This window comes from Mus musculus, chromosome 12 (assembly GCF_000001635.26).
Source record: "Mus musculus strain C57BL/6J chromosome 12, GRCm38.p6 C57BL/6J".
NCBI lineage: Eukaryota > Metazoa > Chordata > Mammalia > Rodentia > Muridae > Mus > Mus musculus.
The window spans coordinates 65,119,002-65,146,208 of record NC_000078.6 but is presented as its reverse complement, the minus strand read 5'-3'; the positions used below and the strand labels follow the sequence as shown (position 1 = coordinate 65,146,208).

The 27,207-nt window shown below is 38.7% G+C and overlaps 2 protein-coding genes across 7 annotated transcripts in view; one reads left to right on the top strand and one right to left on the bottom strand.

Moving 5' to 3' along the window:
• Window positions 1-13,475, top strand: part of Mis18bp1 (MIS18 binding protein 1) — a 39,848-nt gene extending 26,373 nt beyond the window's left edge. Inside the window, exons 9-14 of one of the 2 annotated variants that reach the window (NM_172578.2) lie at window positions 2,817-2,986; window positions 5,319-5,476; window positions 7,413-7,564; window positions 9,360-9,459; window positions 12,351-12,405; window positions 12,584-13,475. In NM_172578.2, the coding sequence (NP_766166.2) occupies window positions 2,817-2,986; window positions 5,319-5,476; window positions 7,413-7,564; window positions 9,360-9,459; window positions 12,351-12,405; window positions 12,584-12,678 (730 nt within the window). In that variant the 3' untranslated portion in view covers window positions 12,679-13,475. The remainder of the gene's footprint in view (window positions 1-2,816; window positions 2,987-5,318; window positions 5,477-7,412; window positions 7,565-9,359; window positions 9,460-12,350; window positions 12,406-12,583) is intronic. The other variant, XM_030246649.1, reaches the window with a different exon arrangement.
• Window positions 13,476-14,366: 891 nt separating this feature from the next.
• Fancm (Fanconi anemia, complementation group M) overlaps window positions 14,367-27,207 on the bottom strand; it is a 57,733-nt gene continuing 44,892 nt past the window's right edge. For 4 of the 5 annotated variants that reach the window (XM_006515340.4, XM_006515341.4, NM_001364447.1 and 1 more), the window contains 5 exons: window positions 25,626-25,732; window positions 24,119-24,679; window positions 21,023-21,395; window positions 19,403-19,694; window positions 14,367-15,934 (listed from right to left, as the gene is read on the bottom strand). In XM_006515340.4, the coding sequence (XP_006515403.1) occupies window positions 15,760-15,934; window positions 19,403-19,694; window positions 21,023-21,395; window positions 24,119-24,679; window positions 25,626-25,732 (1,508 nt within the window). In that variant the 3' untranslated portion in view covers window positions 14,367-15,759. The remainder of the gene's footprint in view (window positions 15,935-19,402; window positions 19,695-21,022; window positions 21,396-24,118; window positions 24,680-25,625; window positions 25,733-27,207) is intronic. The other variant, XR_001780407.2, reaches the window with a different exon arrangement.

Below are 27,207 nucleotides of genomic sequence, written 5' to 3'. Positions count from 1 at the left end.
AGGTCAAAGGCAGACAATGATAACATTTTTACCTTTATTAGCTGTATCTCTCAGCATTTCCTTATAATACAACTTTTTAATCTTATTTTATATTGTTTTCCAAAATCTATATATTTACTTATTTGCCTGGTTGAGACAGGATTTCTCTGTGTAGACTTGGGTGTCCTGGAACAAGATAAAGCTGGTCTACTATTCTTCAACTATTGATCTGAGTTTCCCAAGTGCTTGAATTACAGACCTGTAATACAAAACCCCTCCCTCCCTCATTCTCCCTCCCTCTCTCCTTTCTTCTTTCTTCAATTTAAAAAGTCTGGAATGTTACACATATCACCAAACCTGGGGTGAATGTCCATGGGTTTTTTTTTTTTTTCCTCCCTTTTATAGCCTCACCTAAGCTACACTTAAAGCTAAAAGCAATCAGGAAATGGACCTTCAGACAAACAGAAGTCTGTCCATTCTAATTCTCAGTTCTTGCTTTTCTTTCCTTGTAATCTAGTCCACTTGTGATCTCACAAGGGCTATCATCACAGCACACCTTAGGGTGTAGACATACCTAAAACCCATATGAAGACCATTTTTACCTATCACTTCACTGCAACTATTTCTTATCACCTCTTCTGACTCCATTAGATGTGATATTTTTTTTTTGTGAACAAAAATCTATCCTAGTCATTGCCAGTGATACAATCAATGGATGAGCATCTGAAAAATGCAAATTACTGTCCATCTTACTTAGTGAATTGAAATCTTGATTAGCGATGTATTTTTTATTGTGTTCATTCCTGAGAATGCAGGTGTCTAGCACATACAGTATCACTGTAACAAGTTATAAGAATATGTGTTTATGAGACTATAAGTCTGATCTACTGTAGATAATATGGGAATTAAGAGATGAAAGAGATCAAACGTGAGCCAAAGATTCAATGTAAGTGTGTTTCATATAGAAAGGGAGAGGCCAATTGAGAAATCTTGAAAGGAGTCTGGAATGAATTGAATCCCCAAGACTGAATGAAGAAATAGCTCCTGAGTGGTGGGACTAATGAATGCCAATCGGAATATCACCATAAGCTAGAGCAAGTGTTCTAATGGCTGTGATTATATGTTAAATTTGCCTCATTATTTACCTGGAATAACTTGGAAGATAGTGATAATTACTGACTCTTATTAAATGCATTAAGGATTATTTTTAATGAAAAATAGTTATTTTAGACAGTCGTAGATTTACCAATAGTTTTATACAGTACTAAGGAACTTGATAAAGTTGAACTAACATTGTCATATTAGTTAATTATCCCTAATCTGAAAACCCAAAAGTTCCAAAATCTAAAAGTCTTTGTCCTAACAAATAATACCAATGGAAAATCGATACTTAACCTCCTGTTACAATGAATCACAGAGCGTAAGGGTACATTAAAAAGCCTATATGAACTCATCTTCAAGAGGTTGGTATGGCATAATAGTAGCATGCTTCCAAGATATCAAAGGGACCTCTGTAATTACCTTTGGTCTGTATGTATGAAGATATATATGAAACATGAGTTAATCTCATGTTCTGACTAGATTCTGAAACACTTGTGTCTTAAGTATTTGGAATAAGGAGTATTCACCCTGTGCCATTTTAGAGTAATTGCTGAATTAGTTATCTAGCTGAAATGTCATCTTAACCACAATATAACATGTTGAAGTGTGGGGAGGTGGAAATAGTATGGTAGGCTTTAAAACAGTGATTTGCAGGTGAACTTCTAGAGTTTCATTTATAGGTTGAATTAGAACCACCTCATATTTACAGTTTTGTTAGTTTTTGAGACCTAGTATTACTATCCTTAAATTCTAACTTTTATCTGTTGCCTCAACTTTCTCTAGTGCAGGGATCACAGGTGTATGTCACCATGCCCAGCTTCTTCTTCTTCTTTTCCTTTTTTTTTTGGTTTTTTTTGGTTTTTTTTGTTTTTTCAAGACAGGGTTTCTCTGTGTAGCCCTGGCTGTCCTGGAACTCACTCTGTAGACCAGGCTGGCCTTGAACTCAGAGATCCGTCTGCGTCTGCCTCCTGAGTGCTGGGATCAAAGGCGTGCACCGCCACGCCCCGCAAACTTCATTTTTATTATAAGTAGCCAAAAAATGTTAATTGTATGTATTAAAGGGTTTCCCTGTGATATTTCCATTTATACACGTGTCATGCATTGATCATGCCCATTCACACCTAATCATAAAACTATGGAAGAGCTAGAAGTTTATCTTCTTGTAAATTTACTAACTAGTAATTCTTTTTTTCCTTTTTCTTTTTTTTTAAGATTTATTTATTATTATATCTAAGTACACTGTAGCTGTCTTTAGATGCACCAGAAGAGGGCATCAGATCTCATTACGGATGGTTGTGAACTGCCATGTGGTTGCTGGGATTTGAACTCAGGACCTTCAGATGAGCAGTCGGTGCTCTCAACCACTGAGCCATCTCTCCAGCCCTAGTAACTCTTGATAGACAATATATAGAAGTTAATATTTTCTAGAATTCCCTCAGAGATCAAATCATTGACTAGTTGTACTTGGGGAAAAAATGTTGAAAATTTTTCATATTTAGTAGAAATAGTTTGAAGGCATTTTACTAGACATATACAATTATATCTTCATAGTTTATTATATTATAATAATAACATAGAATAGAGTGAGATTAGTATCTTTTCTCAATAGTTAACCTAGAATGATTTTTGTTTTAAAAAACATCCTCCAGCTTAGTAAACATCACTGACTCAGTATGTTCTCAGGTTATTTTCCTTGATTTGAATTTCTTGTTCTTTCTGGTTTTGGTCTGCTCTAGTGCTTTTACATCTCTTCCAAAGCACAAACCTGGCTTTTGGTCAGATGTGGCTATGGCAGTAGGTTCTCGAACTGCTGATGAGTGCCAGAAGAAATACACAGAAGAACCCCAAGGCCAAGGATCCCGAAAACATGGCTCTAAGAAAAAGCAAGCCAACAAGGTCCAAAATGGTAAATTTTATTACTGTTTTCTCAGAGTGCTTAGTGCAGTAGTTCCCAACCTTCCTAATGCTGTGACTCTTTAATGAAGTTCCTCACGCGTGGTGACCCCCAACTATATAATTATTCTTTGTTGATACTCCATAACTATAATTTTGATACTGTTTTGAATTGTAATGCAAATATCTGATATGCAGGATAGCTGATATGTGACCCTTGTGTAATGGTTGTTTGACCCCACTCCCTGTGGGCTGTGACCCACAGGTTGAAAACCACTGGCTTAGTTAATACTCATAATTGCTTACCAACTACATGTTATATTTATTTATGAATCTGTATCAGTTGTTTCTCTTAAATTTTAAAATCAGGAACACAAAAGATGATATTTTAAGTCTTAACCAATGTAGCTAATTCCATCAATAATAGTTTAGTAGGTTGTTTCTTTTTAATTTGTTCTAGAAAGCTTGATATTGGATAAAGATTCATTGTCTGAGGATATCATTTAACATGAACATTTGCTTTCATTCCTGTCATCCTTTATGGAAACAATCAGATTTGTGTTTTGTAATCTGAGATTTACTGTTAGCTATGGCTGCTAGTAAAAGATGTTTTTTGTCAGGGAAGTTCTATAGTAAGTATAGAGAGTATCTAAAGATCATGGCATAATAACAATTAATAAATCAAGTGGATCTCACAGAGTAACTTGTTTTTTGTCTGTCTGTCTGTCTGTCTGTTTGTTTGTTTTAATTGAACTTAAGAGACTTGTACGTGGTAGACAAGTAAGTACTATATGACTTGGCTATATTCTCCAGTCTCGTTAACAAGTTTTGTTGGGGGAGGGAGAGGTTTTTTCCTTTCCTTTCCTTTTTTATTAAGTTATTTATTTACCTCCCACTCACAGCTTCCTCCCCCTCCTCTCCTCCTAGTCTTTCCCTCTCACCTTCCTGTCTACCCTTTCCACCTCTCCTCCCCTTCTCCCCTGAAAAGAGGAGGTCCCCTGTGGATATCAACCAGCCTTGGCAGATCAAGTTGCATTAAGACTGGGCACATCTTTTATTGTGGCCAGACAAGGCAACCCAGTTAGGGGAAATGGATCCAAAGGTAGGCATCTAATCTCTCTCTGGCCCCTTCAATCTTTCCTCCTCCTCTTCCACAGGATTCCCCAAGCTCCACTTAATGTTTGGTTGTAGGTCTAAGATGGCCTTACTATGTTTTCTGTCTATCTTGGAACACTCTATGTAAACCTCTCTGGCTCCTTCTAGTCTTTTAACCTTTTTGTGTATGCTCTAGGAGTATCACATGAGCTAATACAGCATCCATTCCAATGTAGGAAGAATTATTTGTGCTGTGTATGCTACCAGCTAAGAGTACCTTTTGGCATTTACTTATTTGTTCGAGGGGTAAAGGTCCACTTTCTTGTCCAGACTGAGCTCAAGAGACAACAGGCCTGTGTCAAGGTACCATGTTCATAATGTCACCACATTTTTTTGTCTGAGCTGTGCCTAGTGAGCTCTGTTGGACGGTTTGACCTCAGGAATAAAAGTTTTAGATGGGAGGTTGCCTCTTACCTTTGGTCTTTTTTTTTTTTTTTTTAATTTAAAATTTTCGTAGCATTTATTTGTGTATGTGTATGCGTGTGTGTGGGGTGTGTGTGTGTGTGTGTGTGTGTGTGTGTGTTTGTGTGCCAAGACATAAAAATGGAAGTCAGCTATTGAACTCAGGTTGTCAGGATTGGAGAAGGGTGCCTCTACTTGCTGAGTCATCTTGCTGGCCACCCTTTGTCTGTATAAGGAAATACATGGGAATTAAGTCATTCTTAGGACAAAACAGGTTTTGAGAAAGTGAGAGTGGGGCTGGAGTGACGCTTGAGTGCTTGCCGAAGGTCCAGGGTTGGTTCCCAGAAACTCACATGGTGGCTCACACCATCCACAATGCCAGTTCCAAGAGATCCAGTGCTCTCTCTTGATCTCCAGCAGCACTAAGTAGGCATGGAGGAAATTCAGAAGTTCATGTTGGCAACACACATACACATAAAATGAAGTAAATCTTTAAAAGTATATTAAAAAAGAAGCTGGAGAGATGGCTCAGTGTTTAAGAGCACTGACTCCTCTTCCAGAGGTGTCCTGAGTTCAATTCCCAGCAACCACATGGTGGCTCACAACCATCTGTAATGGGGATCCGATGCACTCTTCTAGTGTGTCTGAAGACAGCTACAGTGTATTCATATAAATAGAAAAATAAATAAATCTTAAAACTGTATTTAAAAATTATTTGTTTTGCTTTTACTTTTATAAAGCAGGTAACATAAATGACCAACTCATCAAAATGTTTTATTGATTCTTAGGTGAGAAAGACAGTGCTGATGCCAAGACTATTAAGATAACTGCCAAAGTGGGAACTCTTAAAAGGAAACGACAAATGAGGGATTGCCTAGAACATTTGGCAAAAGACAACCATGATGATTTTTTCACTGCAACACCCTTGCAGAAACAAAGAATTCAGGTAAGATTGCTGAATGCATGAAATCTGCATTGTTATATATTGTTAGTATATATCACTAAAAGGAAAGTCCATGATCTGTAGTCTTTACAGACATGAACAAAAAATATGAAGACATCTGCCATTCTTACCAATTTCTAGTCATCTCTTGAGTGTTTCAAAGAGAATAAAAAGTGAAGAAGTGGGCCCAGGGCATCTCGAGTTACCTGACATTACTTTTCTCCCACAAAACTAAGCAAAGCAACTGGTAGCCAGGTACACTTCCAAAGCCTAGACTTTTACAAGAGACCAAAGTTGGAATGCATACGGCTGTACGGGACAGAGGCCTCTGTACCTCCATCCCTCATGCTCACAGATAGCATCCTCACGAACCCAACCAACTAGGCCAGCAGTGCCACTGTTGCTGCAGCCATAGACTGTGCCGTCCAGAGACAGGCGAGGCGGTTCAGCTCTGTGAGCCTAAGAGTTTCCCATATAACACAGTGATTGTGTGTGTGTGTAATGTGGTATCCATGGGATAAGTGTTGTTTTAACAAACTCTCAAATGTTCAATTTTACTAATAAAGAGTCAGTAGCCCTGAGAGACAGAGAAAGCACCCAGCTGGCTTTCTTCCTCTGCCTATGTCCCCAAGGAAAAAGCAGCTCTCCTCCTTCTTGCCTTTTCAAAAGCCCCTCAAATTGAATGTGCCTCCCTTCTCCTTCCTGTGCATCTATCTGCCCTCCTGACTCCTCTTGCTCCCTATGTTCACTCACTCCCTGTCAACTGGTTGTTTGCTCTGCCTCTTTATCTATGGTTGACATTATTTAATCCTGTTTACAATAAGCAGAAAGACTGGATTAAAGGTGTGTGCTAGGGCTGAGCCACGCCATAACTAGACACAGACTTTTCTAGTAACCGACACAGTATCAGGGTTCACAGTGTGACCACATATCCTGCAACAAATATAATTAGTCTACATGACTCTCATAAAGAAGTAACATAATACTAGATGGGATGAGTGCTGATTTTATATGTAGTCCCCAAAACTGAAGAAACTAAGCAAAATTGCAGATCTAAAGCCAACGTGTAAAGCTAGGAATGTATCTAAGTCAGGATTTCTATTCCTGCACACATCATGACCAAGAAACAAGTTGGAGAGGAAAGGATTTATTCAGCTTATACTTCTACATTGCTATTCATCACCAAAGGAGGTCAGGAAGCAGGAGACGATACAGAGGCCATGGAGGGATGTTCTTTACTGGCTTGCTTCCCCTGGCTTGCTCAGCTTGCTTTCTAATACAATCCAGGACTACCAGCCCAGAGATGGCACCACCCACAAGGGGACCTCCCCACTTGATCACTATTTGAGAAAATGCCTTACAGCTGGATCTCATGGAGGTATTCCCTCAAGGGAGGCTCCTTTCTCTGTGATAACTCCAACTTGTGTCAGGTTGACACACAAAACCAGCCCGTACAGTATGCATCTTAGTGATTATATGTGCTAATGCTCTAGGCTCTGTCTCCACCACTTCTCAGTGAGTTTAACCTTTACCTTTAAACACACAAGGATGTTTACTGGCTGTGCTGTCCTGGTGGCCCTTTCACCTGTTTTTATAAACAAAGTTTTAGTGGAACATAGTGGTTTGCTTTTGTATTGTATATTACAGCCTTCATACTGCAGTAACAGACTTGAATAATTGGGACTATATGGATCATAAAGACTAAAAGCTTTTAACATGCTTAGAAAACACTTGACTACCTCTGTTCTCCACAGCCTTTAGAAATAGGTATAATTGTGTTTATTTTGTACAAGAGAAAATGGTTTTTGTAGTGTCTGTTCTGTGTTCTATTAGTTTTAATTATAAAACTTGAAAAAATTATAGAGAAAACAACTTAGTCCACAAAATTATTTTGTGATGAGATAAATTTGAGAACTTAGTGAAAATATTTGTTTTCTAGTTGCCAAGTTTTCAATACAGTCAAGATGATGATTTTCTGCTAGATATGGACAGGGATCCAGCATCTCCATCATCAATTATTACTTCACCATTGAGAAGCACTACTCCACAATGTCAGCATTTCAGCCCCAGCATGCTAGCCGCTATAGAAAGGTAAGTGTGAATGTGAGGTTCATTTTATATTCAAGTTAATTTAATATTCAAGAACATTGAAACATTTTGTAAATTGATAAACTTAAAAACATCAAGGGGAAGTTATCATTTAAAAAACTGAAGCATAAATAGTTCCTAAAAATTAAGCATGTTTAGTTTCAGCAAGTTATGGGTTATCTCAATGTATAATATTGGAAGTAGAATAATTTTAATTGAAATATATAGTGATCCTTTGTGATATTATACTATGAATTAACAATCTTTCTAACTCAAATGCAAAACCCATAAATCACTAATGAAAAGATTTAATATTATGTTTTATCTGCCACCAATCGCTGTCTATAATATTAAGATGATCAGAGAAAAAACTGTTCTGCTGGGTCTGGGGAAATGGCTCAATGGGAAAAAGAGTACTTAGTGCTCTTACAGGGAACTTGAGTTAGGAGATCTGACTTCCTCTTCTGGCCTCCATGGGCAGTGCACTCATGTGTATAATCTCCACCCCAACTCCCACATGCACACATAATTAAAACTAATACTATCAATTAAAACCTTTGTAAAAGGAATATAACATAATACAAAAAACGTTCCCTGGAATATATTTAGCATTACTGCAAATTAACAGTGAAACAGTAACCCTTTTTTACAACATGATAGTGAAAAACTATTAATCAGTATTATCTGTGCAGCTGCAATTTGTTGGCATATATTACTATAACCATGTACATTGACGCAGGAATCCTACTTTTGTAGTGCAGTGTTCAAAACAACTAGAAGTTAATTTGCTAAGCATGCCTTTAATTCCAACACTTTGGAATCAAGACAGAGGGAGCATTGAGTTTGGGGACAGGCAGGACTACACAGTAAGAGACTACACTGTCTCTAAAAGTGAAAAGGGATGTGCGTGTGTACAGGGTTACTTTTTATGACAATTTGAGAACAATTGTAAAGTGAAAAACTTTAACTTCTGTTATACCAAACAATCGCTGGGAAAGTAGACCCATAGGGTGTTAATCTGGGTAGACCTATCATTCACTAAGCAAATATTAGCAGCTGTGGGTTTATTCATTTGTACAACAATGTTTGTGATTAAGTTATGTATGTTAATCAAACAAGAAACACAATTATATAGAAAGAAAAGACTTGCTAAGTTAGATTGAGACTTGATATAATTGGAAGATGTAAATGGATAGTTTTTATACCAGGCATGTCTAAAAGGTCAACTGTGACATTTGGTTTTGATTAATGGAAGTGAACAACAAAAGTAGTAAAAACAGGAAGTGAACAGTCTTAGGGATAAACCTAGATGGTACCCTAGCTCTTGGTCTTTTGCTGTGAAGAGACACTCTGACTACAACTCTTAGAAAAGAAAGCAGTTAATTGGGGCTTGCTTACCGACTCAGATGTTTATTAGTTAATTATTATGGCAGGAGCATGGTGGCTTGCTAGCAGACATGGTGCTGGAGAAGTAGCTAGAGTTCTACATCCAGATCAGCAGGAAATGGCAAAGACCCAGGGCTTGGTTTGGGCTTTTAAAACCTCAAAGCCCACCCCAGTCACATACTTCCTCCAACCCTTCTCATGTAATGCTACCACTGATGACTAAGCTTTCAAACCTTTAAGAATATGGGGGCCATTCTTCTTCAAATAGCCACAGTAGGATAGTGACCAATTAGCAAAACAAAGTTTTCTACTATAGTCTTTTGAATATAGTTAAGAAAATTTTAGACTTTTATTGATTGCTGTTTAACATGATGTTGATTTGACATCTTGGTATTATTTTATATTTATACAGGAATAATTGTGATAGATATGTTTACCAAATGCAAAAAAATGCTAAAAAATATGGCAAGAGTAATGGTGGCCTTGTCTGGGGCAACATTAGGAAAAAAACAGTAAGTGTGTTTTATTATTTATCCTACACTATATGTTATAATGCTTGATAAACTGTGGTAATTATAAGTTGTATAACTGTCTCTGCCCTCCAGGAACTTACAAACTAATCTAATCCTAATATGAAGCTAGTAGTGAAGAAAGTGTATATAGCACTGTAGGATTATAGACGACAGCTCCTAGACTGGAGGAACTGAACCAAGATATACATGGGTGAAAATTCTCCTTTGAAATCTGACTGGAAAATACCAGTCCAGAAGGGACATTTTAAGCAATATATGAAAACACTGTACCTACTCAACAACTGATTCCAGACTGATTTATGGCTTTTATAGCTTTGAATCAGTTTCAGACTCTTTATTTATCTATGTATATGAGAACACTGTAGCTGTACTCATGGTTGTGCGCCATCATGTGGTTGCTGGGAATGAAGGTTGCTCGCTCTGGTCAGCCCTGCTCACTCCAGTCTACAGATTTGCACTGTAGCTGACTTCAGATGCACCAGAAGAGGGAGTCAGATCTCATCACGGATGGTTGTGAGCCACCATGTGATTGCTGGGATTTGAACTCAGGACCTTCGAAAGAGCAGTCAGTGCTCTTAATCACTGAGCCATCTCTCCAGCCCTTCAGATTCTCTTAGATTTAGTGAGTATTTAAAATCCAAACATAGGGGCCGGGCGGTGGTGGCACACGCCTTTAATCCCAGCACTCAGGAGGCATGGCAGGCGGATTTCTGAGTTCTAGGCCAGCCTGGTCTACAAAGTGAGTTCCAGGACAACCAGGGTTACACAGAGAAACCCTGTCTCGAAAAACCAAAAAAAAATCCAAACATAGGAAAACTTTAATTGAAGGTTGTTTTAATAATGAATAGAGCCTGGACAAAAGACACATCTGTTTGGATTGGTGAGAACATGACTTAGTAGTAGAGCATTTCTCTGGTATGCACATAGACTCTGAGTCTAATCCCCAGTACTATCTCAAAAACAAATACTTTAGAGCTGGGACTCCACTGGAACAGACTAGTAATTCCAACACTTAGAGGGTCAGGAGATGAAGTCCAATTAGAGCTACAGGAGTCTGCAGTGTCAAAAGACAAGTTTTTATGAAAATTCTTTTATTTTCTGAGATTATAATTACATTATTCCCCCTTCTCGTTCTTCCCTCCAAACCTTCTCTACCCACTTGCCCCTTTTCAAATTCATGGTTTATTTATTTTCTTAGCTCTTAGTCCTTTGAATTATCTTTTAAATTTTTAGTTTTCTACTTTCAACTTTAGGTACTCTTAAAGAATAATTTATGTAGATGAATTGTGAGATGACTTATGGAAGTAATTCTTCAGACCAGATATGGCCATCTCCTCCTTTCTTTGAAATCTTTATACTACAAATTCACTTAAGTCAAATTCTTCTTAGATTGGAAGTATATAATCATTCGTTCTCATGAGCTTAGCCACAAGAAATAGTGAATACTTCATTGCAGACCTTGGTGTGAAACGAATCTAGTGGCTCTTAAGAGGGCATCAGATCTCATTACAGATGGTTGTAAGCCAACATGTCGTCGTTGCTGGGATTTGAACGCAAGACCTCAGGACCTTGCTCAGAAAGAGCAAGCAGCCAGAGTTCTTAACTGCTGAGCCATCTCTCCAGCCCCAGCTCATTTCTTAAGAAGAAACCTGTTTCAGAAGTGAAATAGCAGATTGCTTCTCAGTGATCTTCAGAGTTTTGGTGTTCTTTTTCAGTTTCATATGCCTTAAATGAGAATCAAACTTCTTGCAAAAGACCTAAAATTAACATTGGTAGGAAAGCCTTGGAACACAAATCCAAGATTAGATGTCTAGTCCATTTTTTGGTTTGTTTTGTTTGGCTTTGTTATTTAATTTTGGTTGCTTGCATTCAGAAATACTCTAAGTCAATGTTTCCTGAATTTAAATGTTCATAGAAGTTATTTAAAGTTCTGATTTTATGATGCAATAGACTTGAGAAATTTGTACTTCTAATAATCACTAGATGATGTCCACACTGTTGATCTGTGCACGGACCATGGATCAGCACAGAAATTAATAAACTTGATAGTTCTCTCTACTAAATGAGAAGAGGTAAATTCTTATAAAGCTTAGGGTCTTTTCTGTTAGAAACCCCCATCTCTCTTTCCTCCCTTCCTTCCTGTTTGTTTTTGAGATAGGGTGTCTTTGTGTAGTCATGGTTGTCCAGGAACTCCCATTGTCAGCCACATTGAACTTGAACTTAAGATCTGCCCGGCTCTGTCTCCCAAGGACTGGCATTAAAGGCATGAGCCACTAGACTTACTTGGTTATTTTTCTTATTATGTTGAAATTGAGCAATGTATAAAATTGTGATTTATTGGATTCTTTTCACAGTCTGGTGTATTACCAGTGTGTTAGCATGGGAAGAGTAAAGAATTTTGTGTACCATTTCACTGTCTAATAAGCAGTACCAGCCTTATTACACTAAGCAAGTGACTAGACTTTTCTAATCTATGCCAGTTTGGATAATGGCAACGGCTTGTGACTGAGCAGTTACGAGAAGTAAAGCTACTGTGATTTCCTCATCACACAGAGGTACTAATAAAGCATTCTAAACTAAGATGCTAAGTACTGAGCACATTTCGGCAACTTTCATAGGCTGGAGATAATCCTGGCCTTATGGAACATTAGTTTATAATATTTTCTTATATATAAATGTCTGCCAACAGTGGGAAACAACATTAAATTGTAGATTCCGTTCTGGATAAACTCAAGAATTTGTTTTCTTTAGTGACTAAAAGTGATGTAACAGGCCCATGTTTAAGGTTATAGGAAAAAGCATACTTGATTTCTCATCTGTGAGGTATCACAGGAGATAGAACTTTGCTATTAACATGCACTTTTTTATAGGTTAAAACTGATCTCTCATCTCCACCACCAACACGGAAAGCCCTGTTTAACAAAGGTATTGTATTTCTTTATTTTATAGCTTAGTTCCATTATAATATGATCTCAATTTGATGGAATTAAATCTAACTGATCTCAACTAGACAAACGTACCATTTAGTTTCTTGGAGTTGTTTTCAGTTCTGTTAAAATGGCTGGAAATTGATTAATCCTTTTCATTAAATTTTTCTTTACAGATTTAGGTAAAAACACTGATATTTCAAAGTATTTCATTGATGATACAGAATCAGATGAAGAAGAGAAAGATTATTACTTTTCCAATTCTGACTGATAGACGACTTGCAGGAATTTTACCATCAAGCAGAATATACTTTTATCCTCATTGATGACTATTTTCTTTGTAATAAGGGAATGCAGATTTGTTTCCCAATGTCTTATGTTTGTATGCACCCTATAGAGCATTCCTCAGAACTACAGCTTACAAATACTTTGCCTATGTGTGCATTTGTAAATTTTATGTTTGTAATATTAAAGTATATAAAGTTCAGTCTCTTGAGAACATCCAAGCCTGTTTTCTTTAGTAATCATGTCTCAAGTAGAATTTTAATTGAACTTTTAAAAGGAGGCCTTAAATGAGGAGAGGTAAGGGGCCAGAGTTAAGATTGTGGACTGGAAGATACTAGAATGAAAACTTTTAGCATCATGCAGCCTGAAATTACAAGCCAGGGTTCCTTCTGTTTAAATTATGTCATTCAAACTGTTTTACCTGGTTTTTATGTTTTACCTGCTTTCTCTTCTGATAGTTTTTCTTAAATTTTTTACTGTATGTTGGTCTGTTTGTGAAAACTTCACCTCTAATTCATTGTTCTTTATTATTTTATAAAGAAAGCTGTGGACAGGTTCTGTTGTATTCTTCAGCCCTGCTATATCTATCTGATAGATCCACCCTTACAAGGACTTACAATGCCATAATGAGCAGGGTTTCCCTTTCTTACCGCTTCAAAAGGTAACTTGCCTTCTGCCGTTGTTTTAACATTTCCCCTAAGTTATTTGTCCTCTGCTATAGTAGTATTCATCCACCCTTTAAATCTAGTTAGACTGCGCAAATAAAAATGTACATTTGTGAAATATTTGTTTCTGGGTTTGTTGTTTTTTGAAAATAATGCATTTTGTTACTACTTCCTAACAACACACTGTAACATATAGTCAAAAGTAACTCATTCATTCCTATTTGACACTCTGTGTCTCTCTCTAGTCAGGGTCTTACTGTGTAGCTGGGCTGCCTTGGGGCTCGCTATGTAGAACAAGGTTTTTAATTAAGCCAGTTCCTAGGCTAGGTGTTTTAGCCATGTAATACCAGCTACTCAGGAAACTGAGGCAGGAGGAGGTTCAAGTTTGAGGGCAACCTGGGCAACTAAGACCCTGTCTCAAAAACAACATTAAGGAGTACTTGCTGCTCTTATAGAGGACACACACACACACAATCACAAAGAAAACATGAATAAATGTTTTAAAATACAAAAAAAAAAGTTCTTAACAAGTGGAGGGAGGAGGCTGGAGACAGCTGTTAGAACACTTGTCTGCCATGCAGAAAGTACCAGGTTCAATCCCCAGCAATACCTCTCTCCCAGGTAACCAGTAGTTATTGCTAGCTGTAGAACAAAAGAAAGGTTTTAGAGTCACCCTAAACAGAATGTAGTTTGAGTTGTCAATATATAACATGATGCTGTGTTCAGGGTGATAGGTAATGTTTTAGAAGAAAGCCATTAAATTTCCTTTACAGCTAGCAATTTTTTTTTTAATGCATAGATATAGAATATGTGATTTTGGATCTGAGAAGTAATTGCTAACTGCCCACCAGCTGATAAAATTCAGAATTGAGTAAAAAATATATCTGGGTAGTGTAAATATGAACAAGCTAGTTTCAAGGCCTCATTTTTATGATGATAGCAACACAAATTGAAATAGATGAATTCTGAAGTTTCTGTCAGATGTAGGATGAAGTATGTCTGCTGGGACTGGAGAAAGTATGAAGACGGGGAAAGTCTCCTATTTATTGCACATTATAAACAGAGGCATATCTTAAAATACATATGGCATGAGACAAAACAAAAGTTCATGTTAAATATTGGACTACAGTTGGATGGAAGGTTTATTTGGTGGTAATGATATACTTAGTAAACATTTGACTTTATTAGATCATGTGTTTCACATCTACTTTACTCACTATGCATGATTGAGTACACACACGTCTGTACAATGTCAGTGCACTGCCTAAGAAGGCAGAGACTTTAGATCCACTGAAGCTACCTGATGGGGTTGCTGCTGGACATACAAGAGCAGTGTGTGCTTTTAACCTCTGCGCCATCTCTTCAGGTCCTAGACTTAGTATACTTAAAATGTTACATAATTCACATACAGCACAAATTATTATAAAGTTTTTGCCAATAATAAATCATAGTACTTAATTCTTGGAAAAATTCTAAAATACATCTTGCTTCTATGCTCTTTTGAGACAGGATCTTGTTAAGGCCAAGGCTAGCCTTATAGCATGTGCCTACTGCCTTGGCCTACAATGTTTTGGTATTCCAGGAGTATGTCATCAAAGATGACTCATCTTTTCTGTGTATGAATGAAGATGTGAACACACAGGCAAGCATTATTTGTGTGGTGGCCAGACAGTTTTCCGATGAACATGGAGCTCACCAACTTTGCCATCCTGATACAGCGTTTGCAAACTCCTGATAGCCTCCATTTTCTGAAGTCCCCAGCACTGTATTGTCTTAGGTTTCTATTGCTGCGATGCAACACCATAACCAAAAGTCAAGCTGTGGAGGAAAGGGCTTACTTGGCTTATATTTCCAGACTATAGTCTCTTCTTTGGAGGAAGCGAGGACAGGAACTCAAGCAGGGCTTGCACTTAGAGGCAGGAGCTGATGCAGAGGCCATGGAGGGAGGGATGCTGCTTATTGGCCTGCTTCCCATGACTTGCTCACCTTGCTTTCTTAGACCCCAGGAGCAGCAGCCCAGGGATAGTACCAACAATGGGCTGGGGCCACTCCATCAACAACTACTTACAGCAGTTTCCCTCCTTCCAGATAGCTTAAGTTGACTTAAGAGCAGCCAGCACAGGGATGACCTGAGGTTGTCAGGCTTGGGCAGCTTCCAGCCCTTTGCCTTACTTAGATGCTTAAATCACTCTGACCAAACCCTTCAAATAGCCTTGATTTATTCAATAAAAGTTTGTTTCACGGTCCAATCAAAATGATTATGGAACATCAAAGATTTCCTTTTAAAAATATATAGTCTATAAATAAAAAGTATATATAATATAAAGATCATTAAGAGATGAATATTTACATATTTTAAACTGGTCATCTCAAACTACAATGATTATTGAAATACATTAGCATTATGAGAGTTCTTTCATAGCGACTCCAAGTGTTAAGCATGTATCAGGTTTTTGTCTTTCCTGGTTAAGATCATTTGGTAACATTTGCATGTCAAATATATAGTGAATATATTTATAGATCTCTTCAGCCTTTTGATGATTTACTTGCGCACATGTGGAGATTTCTTCAGGGGAGCTGAAAACAAAGAAACAGTGAGCTTGGCTTTTATGAAATTACTATTTTTATCCTGGCTCATGATAGAGATGCAGCTCAGTGACAGAACATTGGCCTCGCTGATAGGAGGTGCTTCATTCAGTGACCAGCACACTCAAAACTTCCTCTTCCACTAAATATGTAGTTAATAGCATTAGGCCAACAGCGCGAAAGCTCATTTTGTTTAAACCTTCAACAACATACTGGGCATGGTAGTGCACTCCTACAATCCCAGCATTTGGAAAGCAAAGTCTGTGGAAAGCAAGATCTACACAGTTCCCAGGCTACAGAACGGGAAGTCTCAGTCATCTACAAAAATGTAAAACTTCAGACCTGCATTGGAATAAACATCTCTGAAATCTTTCTCAAATTACTCATTTGTAGGGCCCTGAAGCTGAGATTGTCGGTATTGGAAGACTGGACCTTTAAAAGGTGGGGACTTTGGGGAAAGTCCTTAGGTGACTGGGGGTTGATACCTCTGAGAAGGTGTGTAGGTTAGTTTTTGTTGTCAACTTCACAAAACTTCGAGCCACCTGGTGAGAGGGACCCTAAATTGCAAAAAGCCTTCTAGAAGCCTTGTAGAATTCTATTTTACATTTACCTAAGATGACATATAGTACGTGTGTATGCAAGATAAATATAGCTTAAATGATGTTAGCCACTATGGATGACAGTGCTTCCCATAATAAGAGCCACAGACTAACTAAAAGAACCCTAGCTAGTGGCAGGCATGAGAAACTTCCTTTCAGTAGTTAGAGGAAGACAAGGGACTCCTATTGATGTGACCCCTCATTGCCTCTCAGAGGTTTAAGTTATGCAAGCCCCTGATGCTGAAAACTCCACACATTTAGGACCCAGACCTCAGAAAATTGGAGTAGGATCTGACCTGAAGTCTCCTCCCCTAGATCAACATCCTAGTACCAGACAGTAGCTAGCCCTCTACCTAGATATGACGCCTATGGACCACAGTGGACTAACTAGCATGGCAAGGTATCTCCAAAGGTGCAATAGTTAGTGGCACTCATATCTTGTTAGCCAAAAGCTGTTTAACTGCACACTCTACAGGAGAGAAATGATGCCTGATACGTGAACCTAGTCAACCAACTGTGGCTACTTAGGTCCTGGACCTTAGGGGAGATCCAACTCACTGCTTTACTGGGAGAGCCCAATTCATAACCAGATTTTACAACTCAACCTTATACCCACACATAACTCTCAGTCCTCAACAAAGAAGCTTCTTCTAGGGAATGGGAGAGGGTTGAGAGTACTGGCTACTCTTCTAGAAGAACCAGGTTCAATTCTCAGCATCCAACTGTTCAATTGTTACTCCAGTACAACCTGGGGGCTTGACACACACGGAGGCAAAGCATACATACACACACACACATCCATATTTATACACACATGTGTATAATTATATAAAATATATAAATAAAATATATATAAAATAAAATATTGCTGTCAGGAACCATCACAGGAGAAGATGTAAGGAGCCATCATAGAAGCTAATAACTAGCTGTTGATCTTCCTGAGATGGGCCTGCCTTGGATTAAAATCTATGACAGATTTGCTCTGGTAGGCAAGGCCCAGGAAAAAATTAATTTTAGGAAAGATTCTTGGTAGGTTTTAGCTACTCCTATGATGGCTCCTGACAAACTATAAATTATGTATAATTATATGTTAATATAATTATATTAATATAAATTAATGTTAATAAAATTATTATATCAAGAGAGGGGGTAAAAAGATAGCAACAGCCAGAGGATAGGAAATCTGTGAGATTGTGTCTCCTAGAAATGACAGGGAAGCTACACCCATGGTGACTTAAACAGTACCTAAAGAAGTAAAAGCCAACAGACGTACTAACGTGGGAGGGGGGGAAATGTTTCAAGGCCATACCCACAGACTAAGAACTATAGGCAACTAATGACTATAGACTTCAGAGAGAGGGACAATTACTCTCTTCCAGGGATGGGCCCCAATTAGTTGATTCAAGTGGTCAGCGCTGAAATCATAAGTAATATTGACTCAGAAGGTTATATTTATATAGTTTTGTGTATGTCTGCAACAAAGTAGAGGCCATCAATATGAGAGTGGGAGGAGCAAGGTGACATGAGAGGGACAGAAAGGAAAGGGGAAAATGACACAATTATATTTTAAATAAAAACGTATTTCCAACTTAATAACCAGAGAAAGACAAGATTTTATAGTCATTACATGGATCAGTGTAGAGGAATGCCAGGGCGGAGAGGTGGAAGTGGGTGCTTAAGGGACCACCCTCATAGAAGCAGGGGGAGGGGAAGGGATAGGGGATTTCTGGGGGGCATGGTTAAGGGAATAACATTTAAAATGTAAATAAAGACAATATCCAATTAAAAAAAAAAGAGCCGGGCAGTGATAGTGCATGCCTTTAATCCCAGGGAGGCAGAGGCAGGTGGATTTCTGAGTTCGTGGCCAGTCTGGTCTAGAGAGTGAGTTCCAGGACAGCCAGGGCTACACAGAAAAACCCTGTCTCAAAAACCAAAAAAAAAGAAAGAAAGAAAAAAGGAAAAAAAAAGAAAGAAATCAAGAATATGTATAAAAAAAAAGCTTTATTAGTAACCAGAGACATGAGATATATGATTTTTAATCTTTAAGATGAGCTTTTACACTCATTACATGGACATAGTATATATGATAAAAGCAAGGAAAGAGTAACATGCATACACATGGAAGAATAAACACAAAATCCAAGACAACTCCAGGAATTCCTAGATAAATAATAATGGCATCTAGGGGGAGTGTTAGATGAGATCCCAGACAGAACTCAAAAGAATGATTGTAAACATGCTCAAAGACTAAACTCATTTGGAACATAAACAGCTGAATGAGATAAGGTAATGCAAATACAAAAGAAGGATACAAGAAAAACAACAATAACAAAAATAGTGAAGACAAATCAACCTGAAATACTGGAAGTGAAAACTAACTCCATGGGAAGTCTGGCAATGGGATCATGGACAGGACAAAGTATCTGAGCAGGAAGACAAGGTGAGAGGCTGGACCAGTACAAGGATGGATAAAGATGAGATAGAAATGACTGCATAAAGAAGACTTGAACAAGACAGGATCAATGGACATGCTAATTTGCAAGGGGAAATTTTCCCCAGGGTCCATTCACAAAGCACAGGTAACTAATGACTCCTAGGAGAAAGAATTTGCCTTATCAAGATGGGTAAATGTGTCTGCTGCTGAGCCTGATCACTTAGACTTTATCCCACAGACTTCACATGGTAGGGAAGAACCAACTGCTAAACTGTTCTTTGACTTTTGTGTGTGTGTATATATCAATACTGTGGTAGACAGAGAGATGCATACGTGCACACACACAAACACACACACACACACACACACACACTAATGCAATTAAAAAATAGTAACCATTTAAAAATACTAGTAAGACAGACATACCTGTTAGCCATCTTTTTCACAGATGAAAACTGGTGACACATATTTAAGGCTGTGATGTAACTTATACCAGGAATACTTAAATAGAATGGAAGTGCTTCAAGTTTACTAGTGTTTAGCACTGCTGGGATATGAATACCAGCATTCTTTCTTTGTTCCACCAATGACAGCTCCTTTAGTAAATCTGCAGTTTCTTCTTGTCCAGAGCTGAAAAGGATTCGGATTCCGGCGCCAACTAAGGCAGTCAGCAAACTGTCATAGCACTTCGTTCTTCTGAATTTTTTTGATGTGTCTCCTAAAATTTTCACATTCAGAGAAAATGAAAAGTTTAATGATAAAATCAGGGAGAAGGGGGCTGGAGAGATGGCTCAGCGGTTAGGAGCACTGACTGTTCTTCAGGAGGTCCTGAGTTCAATTCCCAGCAGCCACATGGTGGCTCACAGCCATCTGTAATGGGATCCGATGCCCTCTTCTGATGTGTCTGAAGATAGTGACAGTGCACTCACATATATGAAATAAATAAATAAATAAATAAATAAATAAATAAATAAATAAATAAATCTTTTAAAAAAAATCAGGGAGAATAGTTGATATTCTTTATTATGAAATTCTACCATCTCATCACTGAGTTAGTGATACCTTTTACTAATGAGAAACTACAATTAAGCTTTAAATTGACTCTCCAATATCTGATCTGAAATTAACTTACAAAAAAGGTCATTAAATATTGACTTAGTTGATATAAAATTGTCTATTTAATTCCCGAGACTAAAAAGATACCTGATTGCCCTTCTAATGTTACCTTACATTAAGCTCATCAGAAAGTTAGTTTTCCAGCATTTCTACCATATTACTTTTTACTTTGTTTTAAGCTGTTCCGACTAGAGAAAGAACAACAAACGGAGCACATTTCTGAAAGGTGAAGTGGCTTATGCAAGGTACAACCAAGGAACATGGTAGGAACCCACCATGGAAGCATGAGGAAGGAGATGCTGTCCAATTTCCAAACTAGTGTTTCTCACAAACCACTATTTCCTTTTACTTAAGTTTCCCAATCTTTCCATGACATCTTTCAATAAGACAGCTTATTTCATCCTTGTTACACCGTGAGATGAGCAGGGCAAACAAGTATCTTATCAACACTAAAAACTTGGTTATTCACAGATTCTCCAATGATTAAGCTACTGCCAGAGAAATCCTAGAGCTATACTTCCAATCTTGCATTTGTAGGTGCAGCCTAGGTACCTGTTTCAGTGACCTGTGTAAATCCAGTTTTCCCATGTTTACCTCTTCCTGTCATGTACACCGTCACTTATACCCCCAATTACACAAACACTTACTGTCCTGCATCAAAGAAGCTGTTCAGCCTGGAGTAACTCAGCTCTTCCTACCCACCTCACAAACCCTGACTCCTAAGCTTTCTAGCCTTCTTTCTTCCCATGGCTGTACTGTTTAAGGAATTCATCTTTTCTTAAGATCGGTCTTCTTTTCCTTTGGTTTCTTACTCTTCAGTCTTCATAAGCCTCATTAAGATACAATGACTAATGATAACATAGTGGTATTAAATATGAAATGACACACTTGGACAGCAGAACAGTCTTACATCTATTTGAAAATACAAACCTGCTTTTTCTCTGTCTTTTTCCACAATCACACATATCCTTTGAAACATGCTCTGCAGGCGCTGCATCTGCTCGATGAACTTGTTCTTGCTGGTATTACTTAACATTTCAGACTGAGACCTCCTTACTACGACCATTCGGCTGCTTACGATGTAGTCACAGCCATTAAGAGGACAAATCTCTACTTGTAACCCATGAACTGTTCTTAGCGAAGAGATTACTTCCAAACCGGTAGTGATTTCACGACTGTCTACAAGAATGCAAGCCCTGTTTCCTTCTTGCAGATGTCTAGGGGCTGTATGTCCCTCAGCCACATGCAGGAGTGAAGTAGAACAGGGTGCTGCTGAGGTGTCACTGTGCTCCTGACTGTCAGCCTGGAAGAGGGGAAAGCACGGGTCACAGTCCAGCTGAATAAGCATCAGGGCATGCATGCCACAGGTGATGCTGGCTCTCCTTGCTGAAAAACTTCATCACTCACACTTTACCAGAACCAAAGGGACTAGTTAAAACAAGCCACCACTCTCACAGTTCAAAGTGAAGCCACAGTTGACAACAATCAATAGGAGAATAGGCGGTCATGATGAAATACAGTGACGTCTACAACCAAACAGGGAAGAAAATAAATTTTCAAAGGGAACACAGTTTTTAAGCTAGAGAAAAGAATGTCTTGATAACATGAAAGCAGACTGAAATGCATCTCAGGAATAAGGACAAGATATTATTGAAAAACTGTGAGATTAGATAACCAGAAACTCTTTCTAGCTGAAAACAAACCTTAATTGTGTTTGGGTTTCTCTCTTCTGTAGTAGTGAACCCAGGGCCTCTTGCATGCTAAACAAGCGTTTTACCAATAAGCTGCATCCTTAGCCCTTAAGGAACAGTTTTTTTTTTCCTTTCCCTCATTTTTGGGGCCAGGCAGGGATGTAAAGGCGGTAGTAAAGGCTGTACCTAGCACCTTGCCCATGCTAGGCAAGTACTGTCCCAGTGAGCTGTGCCTAAAGCCCAGGAATGCTTTTTAATCTAGTTTGTAAAATTCTATTATTATGTGATGCATGCATGGATGCATGCCCTTGTGTATATGTGGAGATCACAGGACAATTTGGAATCAATTCTTTTTTTTTTTAAGATTTATTTATTTATTATATGTAAGTATACTGTAGCTGTCTTTAGACACTCCAGAAGAAGGCGCCAGATCTTATTATGGATGGCTGTGAGCCACCATGTGGTTGCTGGGAATTGAACTCAGGACCTTCGGAAGAGCAATGAGTGCTCTTAACCGCTGAGCCATCTCTCCAGCCCTGGAATCAATTCTTTACAGCAACCTTTCCATAGGAACCAAGGATCAAACTCAACAGGCTTGCATGGCAAGTGCTTTTACACATGGGGCCATCTTACCCACCACAAGTAATGCGTATATGTATGTGTATGTATATGTGAATGTGCATCAATGTGTGCAGGTGCCCAAAGAGGCCAGACAAGGGTGTATGAACCCCTCAAACTGAATTTATAGGAGCTCCGGGAACCACTAAAAATGGGTGCTGGGAACTGAATCTAGGTTTTCTTCAAGAAAGCAAGTGCTCTTAACTGCCAAGTTATCTCCAGTTTCTCAGTAACACTTAAATAAATAGAGCTGCAGTGTTAGAACACGTATCTAGTCCATGCAGGCTCCAAGGACCAGGCCCAGCACTGTAAACAATAGGTACATGCCTTAATAATAAATAGAGCAGTGTTAGAACACGTATCTAGTCCATGCAGGCTCCAAGGACCAGGCCCAGCACTGTAAAGAAAACAATAGGTACATGCCTAGCTGACATGCTCAGAGGACAGGAACAAAATAAGAGCCCTGGAAATGAACTGAGCCCAAACAAACACCCAAGTTCTCCTAGCAGCCAAATCCTGTACAGAATGAGTTCTTTATGTAGAGATGATATGTACGGCCAGACCTTTGCTTTAAAAAAAATTTAATGTTAAAAAAAAAAAATGGGCTGGAAAGATGGTTCAGTGGTTAAGAGCAATGTCTACTCTTTCAGAGGTCGGGAGTTCAATACCCAGCAACCACATGGTGGCTCACAACCAGCTGTAATGGGATCTGATGCACTCTTTTGGTGTGTGTCTGAAGACAGCTACAGTGTACTCATATTAATGTTAAAAAAAAATCAAACATTCAGTGTAAAAATAATTCTATTACATGAGAGCAGAAAGCAAGAACTAGTTAGGTGGTGACAGAGACTCTTCTTAAAATCCCATCCACCAAAGAACCCTTTAGCCCAGTGATACTGAAGCCAAGGTATATACAATGCCTGCACAGTTGGCAAAATCCTTTAATCAATAACTACAAGTGTTCTCCGAACAGAAATGCAAATGGCTGTATATGATTTGCTATGAAAGGAAAAATGCCTTGGAACTTTATGTTAACACCATTTCTCACTAGAGAGATTACATTCTGTTGATGAGGTTTAAACTATCAGGAGTTCTAAACCAACAAAAAACAGCAAAATCCCATGGAAAAGTTAGAAAAGCCAGGTAGTAGTAGCCCTGTCTTTAATCCCAGCACCTAGGAGGCAAAGGCAGGTGGATCTCTGAGTTCAATGCCAACTTGGTCTACAGAGTTTTCTTCCTGGACAGCCAAGACCAACATGGGCTAGTGAGTTTGGGACAAGCCTGAGCTATGTAGTAAGATATTATGTTAAACATCAATTAACAGCTGCAATTCATTCATCAGGTTAGAAATTTTGGTGCCTGAGAACGTTACGTGTGTAGTGTATGTTTGCGTGGTATTTGCACATTTGTGAATAGAAGCATGTCTGTAAACTTTCAGAGTCCAGAAAGTCTTGGTGTCCTACTCTATCACTCTTTGTCATATTCTTTTATATGACAGCACCTCTCACTGAACCAGCCTGCCCAGGTTCAAGTTTGAGGTTGATCTGGGCTACATGATACTCTGTTTCAAACTAAACAAAATACTATTTTTAATTTGACTGAGTTATTTAGTATAAAACTCCACACACACACACACACACACACACACACACACACACACCAAATCAACACTTTTAAATAAATCAGCAATGGCACTTTCCCTCCTTTTCATACATACCTTCAACTGAACTGGATGGTTCCCATATTCTTTCCTTGATTCAACACCAGTACATGGTGGTGAAGCAGATTTGATTTTATTATGGCTCTGAGCCTTCACGTTCAAGGTTCTAGGCACGGCATCTGTTATACTGGGTTGCACCTGTAGTCTCTGCCTGGATGACTGATTCCACGATGGATCAGAAAGGACCTGGGGAGGCACTGAGGACCCGGATGGCCCTGAAGCCCAGAGCTGGCCCTGCTGTGTGTGCTCAGCAGCAGCGTGGCCACCAGCAACGGAGTGTTCTCTGTCCTTCGGGATGTTTTCTTCCTCACTAGAGTCATCGTCGGGTAAGATAATTCTAGACAATTTCTTTCTTGGCCGTGTGTAGTTTTGTTTCTTGTTCATTTGTTTGATCTTTACTGCATACCGAGTTTTATATCGTATGTCCTCATCTGTAAAGGAATCTTTAGTTAAGTTAAAATCAACAGAAATTTCTTCTTCACTTGATTGGCTTTTGCAAGACTCTTCTTCATCAACACAAAAACTGTCCTCTAAATAGTTTTCATCTTGCTCAGGAATCTGTAAGAAAACCAGGCAGAAATAGTTAAATTTATAATTAGTCTGAATTTAAATTCTTTGAGGAACTAATTCTTATTCCAGTCAATGAACATCTACTAAGTACATTCATTCATTATGAAAAAAATGGGGACTTGAGAGATTAAGGAAGAAATAAACAAAAAAACCAAACAAGCAACATCTTACCTTCTAGAAGTTTACAGTCAGCTGCAGGCAGCCAGAGAAGTAAGAAATGCGTACTATTACCCAGCTATTACTATTACTATTACTATTACTATTACTATCTGTACTATTACCCAGCAGAAATGGCAGTTTATGGACAGAGAAAATATGGCCTGTACATGAAAGCTATCCTATCCATGCCTGCTGCTCTGTGCTTGTTCTCCCACTTGGAAGAACAAGCACACTTGAGGTGGAAGGAGGTACAGTCAGGACCAGTGCATGTATGTGGGTAACAGGGTAGAGGTGCAACAGCTGCCTAGTGTGTGGGGTGAGTCCCTGGGTTCGATCCCCGAGACTGAAATCGGTACGAGCAACACAGGAAGATCTCATCCAAACCCAACAACATGTCAGCATGCAGGGGAGGCAGGGGAAGCTCTGGTGACATGTGGCACTGTGGATTCATGGCAAGGTTGGCTACATAGTAAAATCCTATCACAGAATACCAAGAAACTAAGACATGGAAGATCTACCTGTAATTTCTAGAACCGTTTTTATGAAAAAGAAAAACAACTCAAAAGAAGTATGGCATACAATAAAATTAACTAGGAGATGATCAAATTCTATTCATTTTCTTTAAACTAATTCTCCTAGATGGAAGAGAATTCATTGTAAAATTCTCCAAGCTAGCTTCGACTCCTAAGTTTAGAAATAAAATGGAAGCTTTATTAATAGGACTGACTTCAAATTCCAATCACGGAACTGTCCACTGCCTTTCTGAGATCTGTACCTGTGAGAAAATGTTCATGTTGGGACGCTTCTCACGGACCATTCTGTACTTAGTGCTCATCAATGGACTGCGTACAGACTTCATGTAAATAGCTCTCATTTCAGAATCTGTAAAGATAAGAATTAAAAATGAAGTAGTAATGTCAGCTCCATGAAAATCTTCATTTAACTCTGACTACTCCAGATTTACTTAGCTCAACGTTAAGCAAGGTTTGTAGAGATGACATGTGTGCACGCACACCCAGATGTATGTTTGTATGTATGATCAATTTGGGCAACATGGTAAGATCTCATCCTAAACCTAAATACATCTCAGGACCCCAGAAACCGAGGCAAGGGAATCTATGGTTGCATGGCACCTTGGATACTCAGCCAGTCTCAAGTCTGGCTGGGCTACAGTGAAACCCTGCTGCAAAACACCAACCAGGAAATGAAAGATCCACTGATAATTCCTAGGATAAAATGTTTTTATGAAAAATTTAATTTTTAAAAGAGAGAAAGAGAGAGAGAACTCTAAAAGCAATTCTTTAAAATGTTGTCAAAGGCCAGGTGTGATGGTGCATGCTTTTAATCCTACAATCAGGAGGCAGAGGCAGGCAGCTCTCTCAGTTTGAGGTCAGCTTGCTCTACAAAGTGGGTTTCAGGAAAGCCAGAACTATGTAGTGAAAAACCTACCTTAAAAAAAAAAAACTAATTAAAAAAAAAAAAACTCTCAAAAGAACAATAATGATGATGATGTTGAATGTTTTGCCTTCGAAATCACTGTCTAGTTGGGTAAAGAAAGCCATTTGGCAATGTGGATTAATAAAAGCAATTGAGGAAAACAATTTATCAGAGACCTTACTAAATTTATCAGAGAAGGAGATGTGCTTTCAGAAAACAATGTGGTCAAATAACATTTGAGCATGCGCAGTCCATTCAGATTCAGAGCAAAGAGTCAGACTGGCTACCCCTGCGGTGAGATAGGTTCTGATTGGCTCATCAATATTCTGGCCTTTCAGAGATCAGGTCTGTGACACTGACTCTGTCTCTGTCTCTGCAGTCTGGGGTAATTTAAAGAGGCAAAGGGACCGTGAGATTAAAGGGAAAAACCTGCTTTTGGACACAGTTCTCCACAGTTTTCACAGCATCGAGAATAAGGTTTATAGTGAGCTCCATGCTCAGGCTTGCATGTGGCTTTTACAGATTTCAGTAAAATCTGTTAAGATTCAAAGATAACAGCTAATTCACAGGCCCTCAGACAGGAGTGCTTCTAGACCACACAAGGACTTCATTGTAGAAGGGAAGCGGGCAGTGCAGACACCAGTTAGGTCCCAGTCTGGCATTGTCATACAATCTCCTTACATCGGAAGGGCAGCTAGAGGGATGCACAGTGAACAGAGTAACAGTGGCTCCTACAAGGACACGACTGTGAGGAACAATGACTAGACTCTGTCTAGCAAAGCTCACAGGATTCTCAGTGGGCGGCAGGAGCAGAGCAACGGGTGTACTTCTGCTGCACAACTGAGCCCATGTAGTGGCTAGAAGGAAGGAGAGACACTCGCCTCTATTTAGGCGCAGTGCCTTTCAAAGAAAAGACTTCT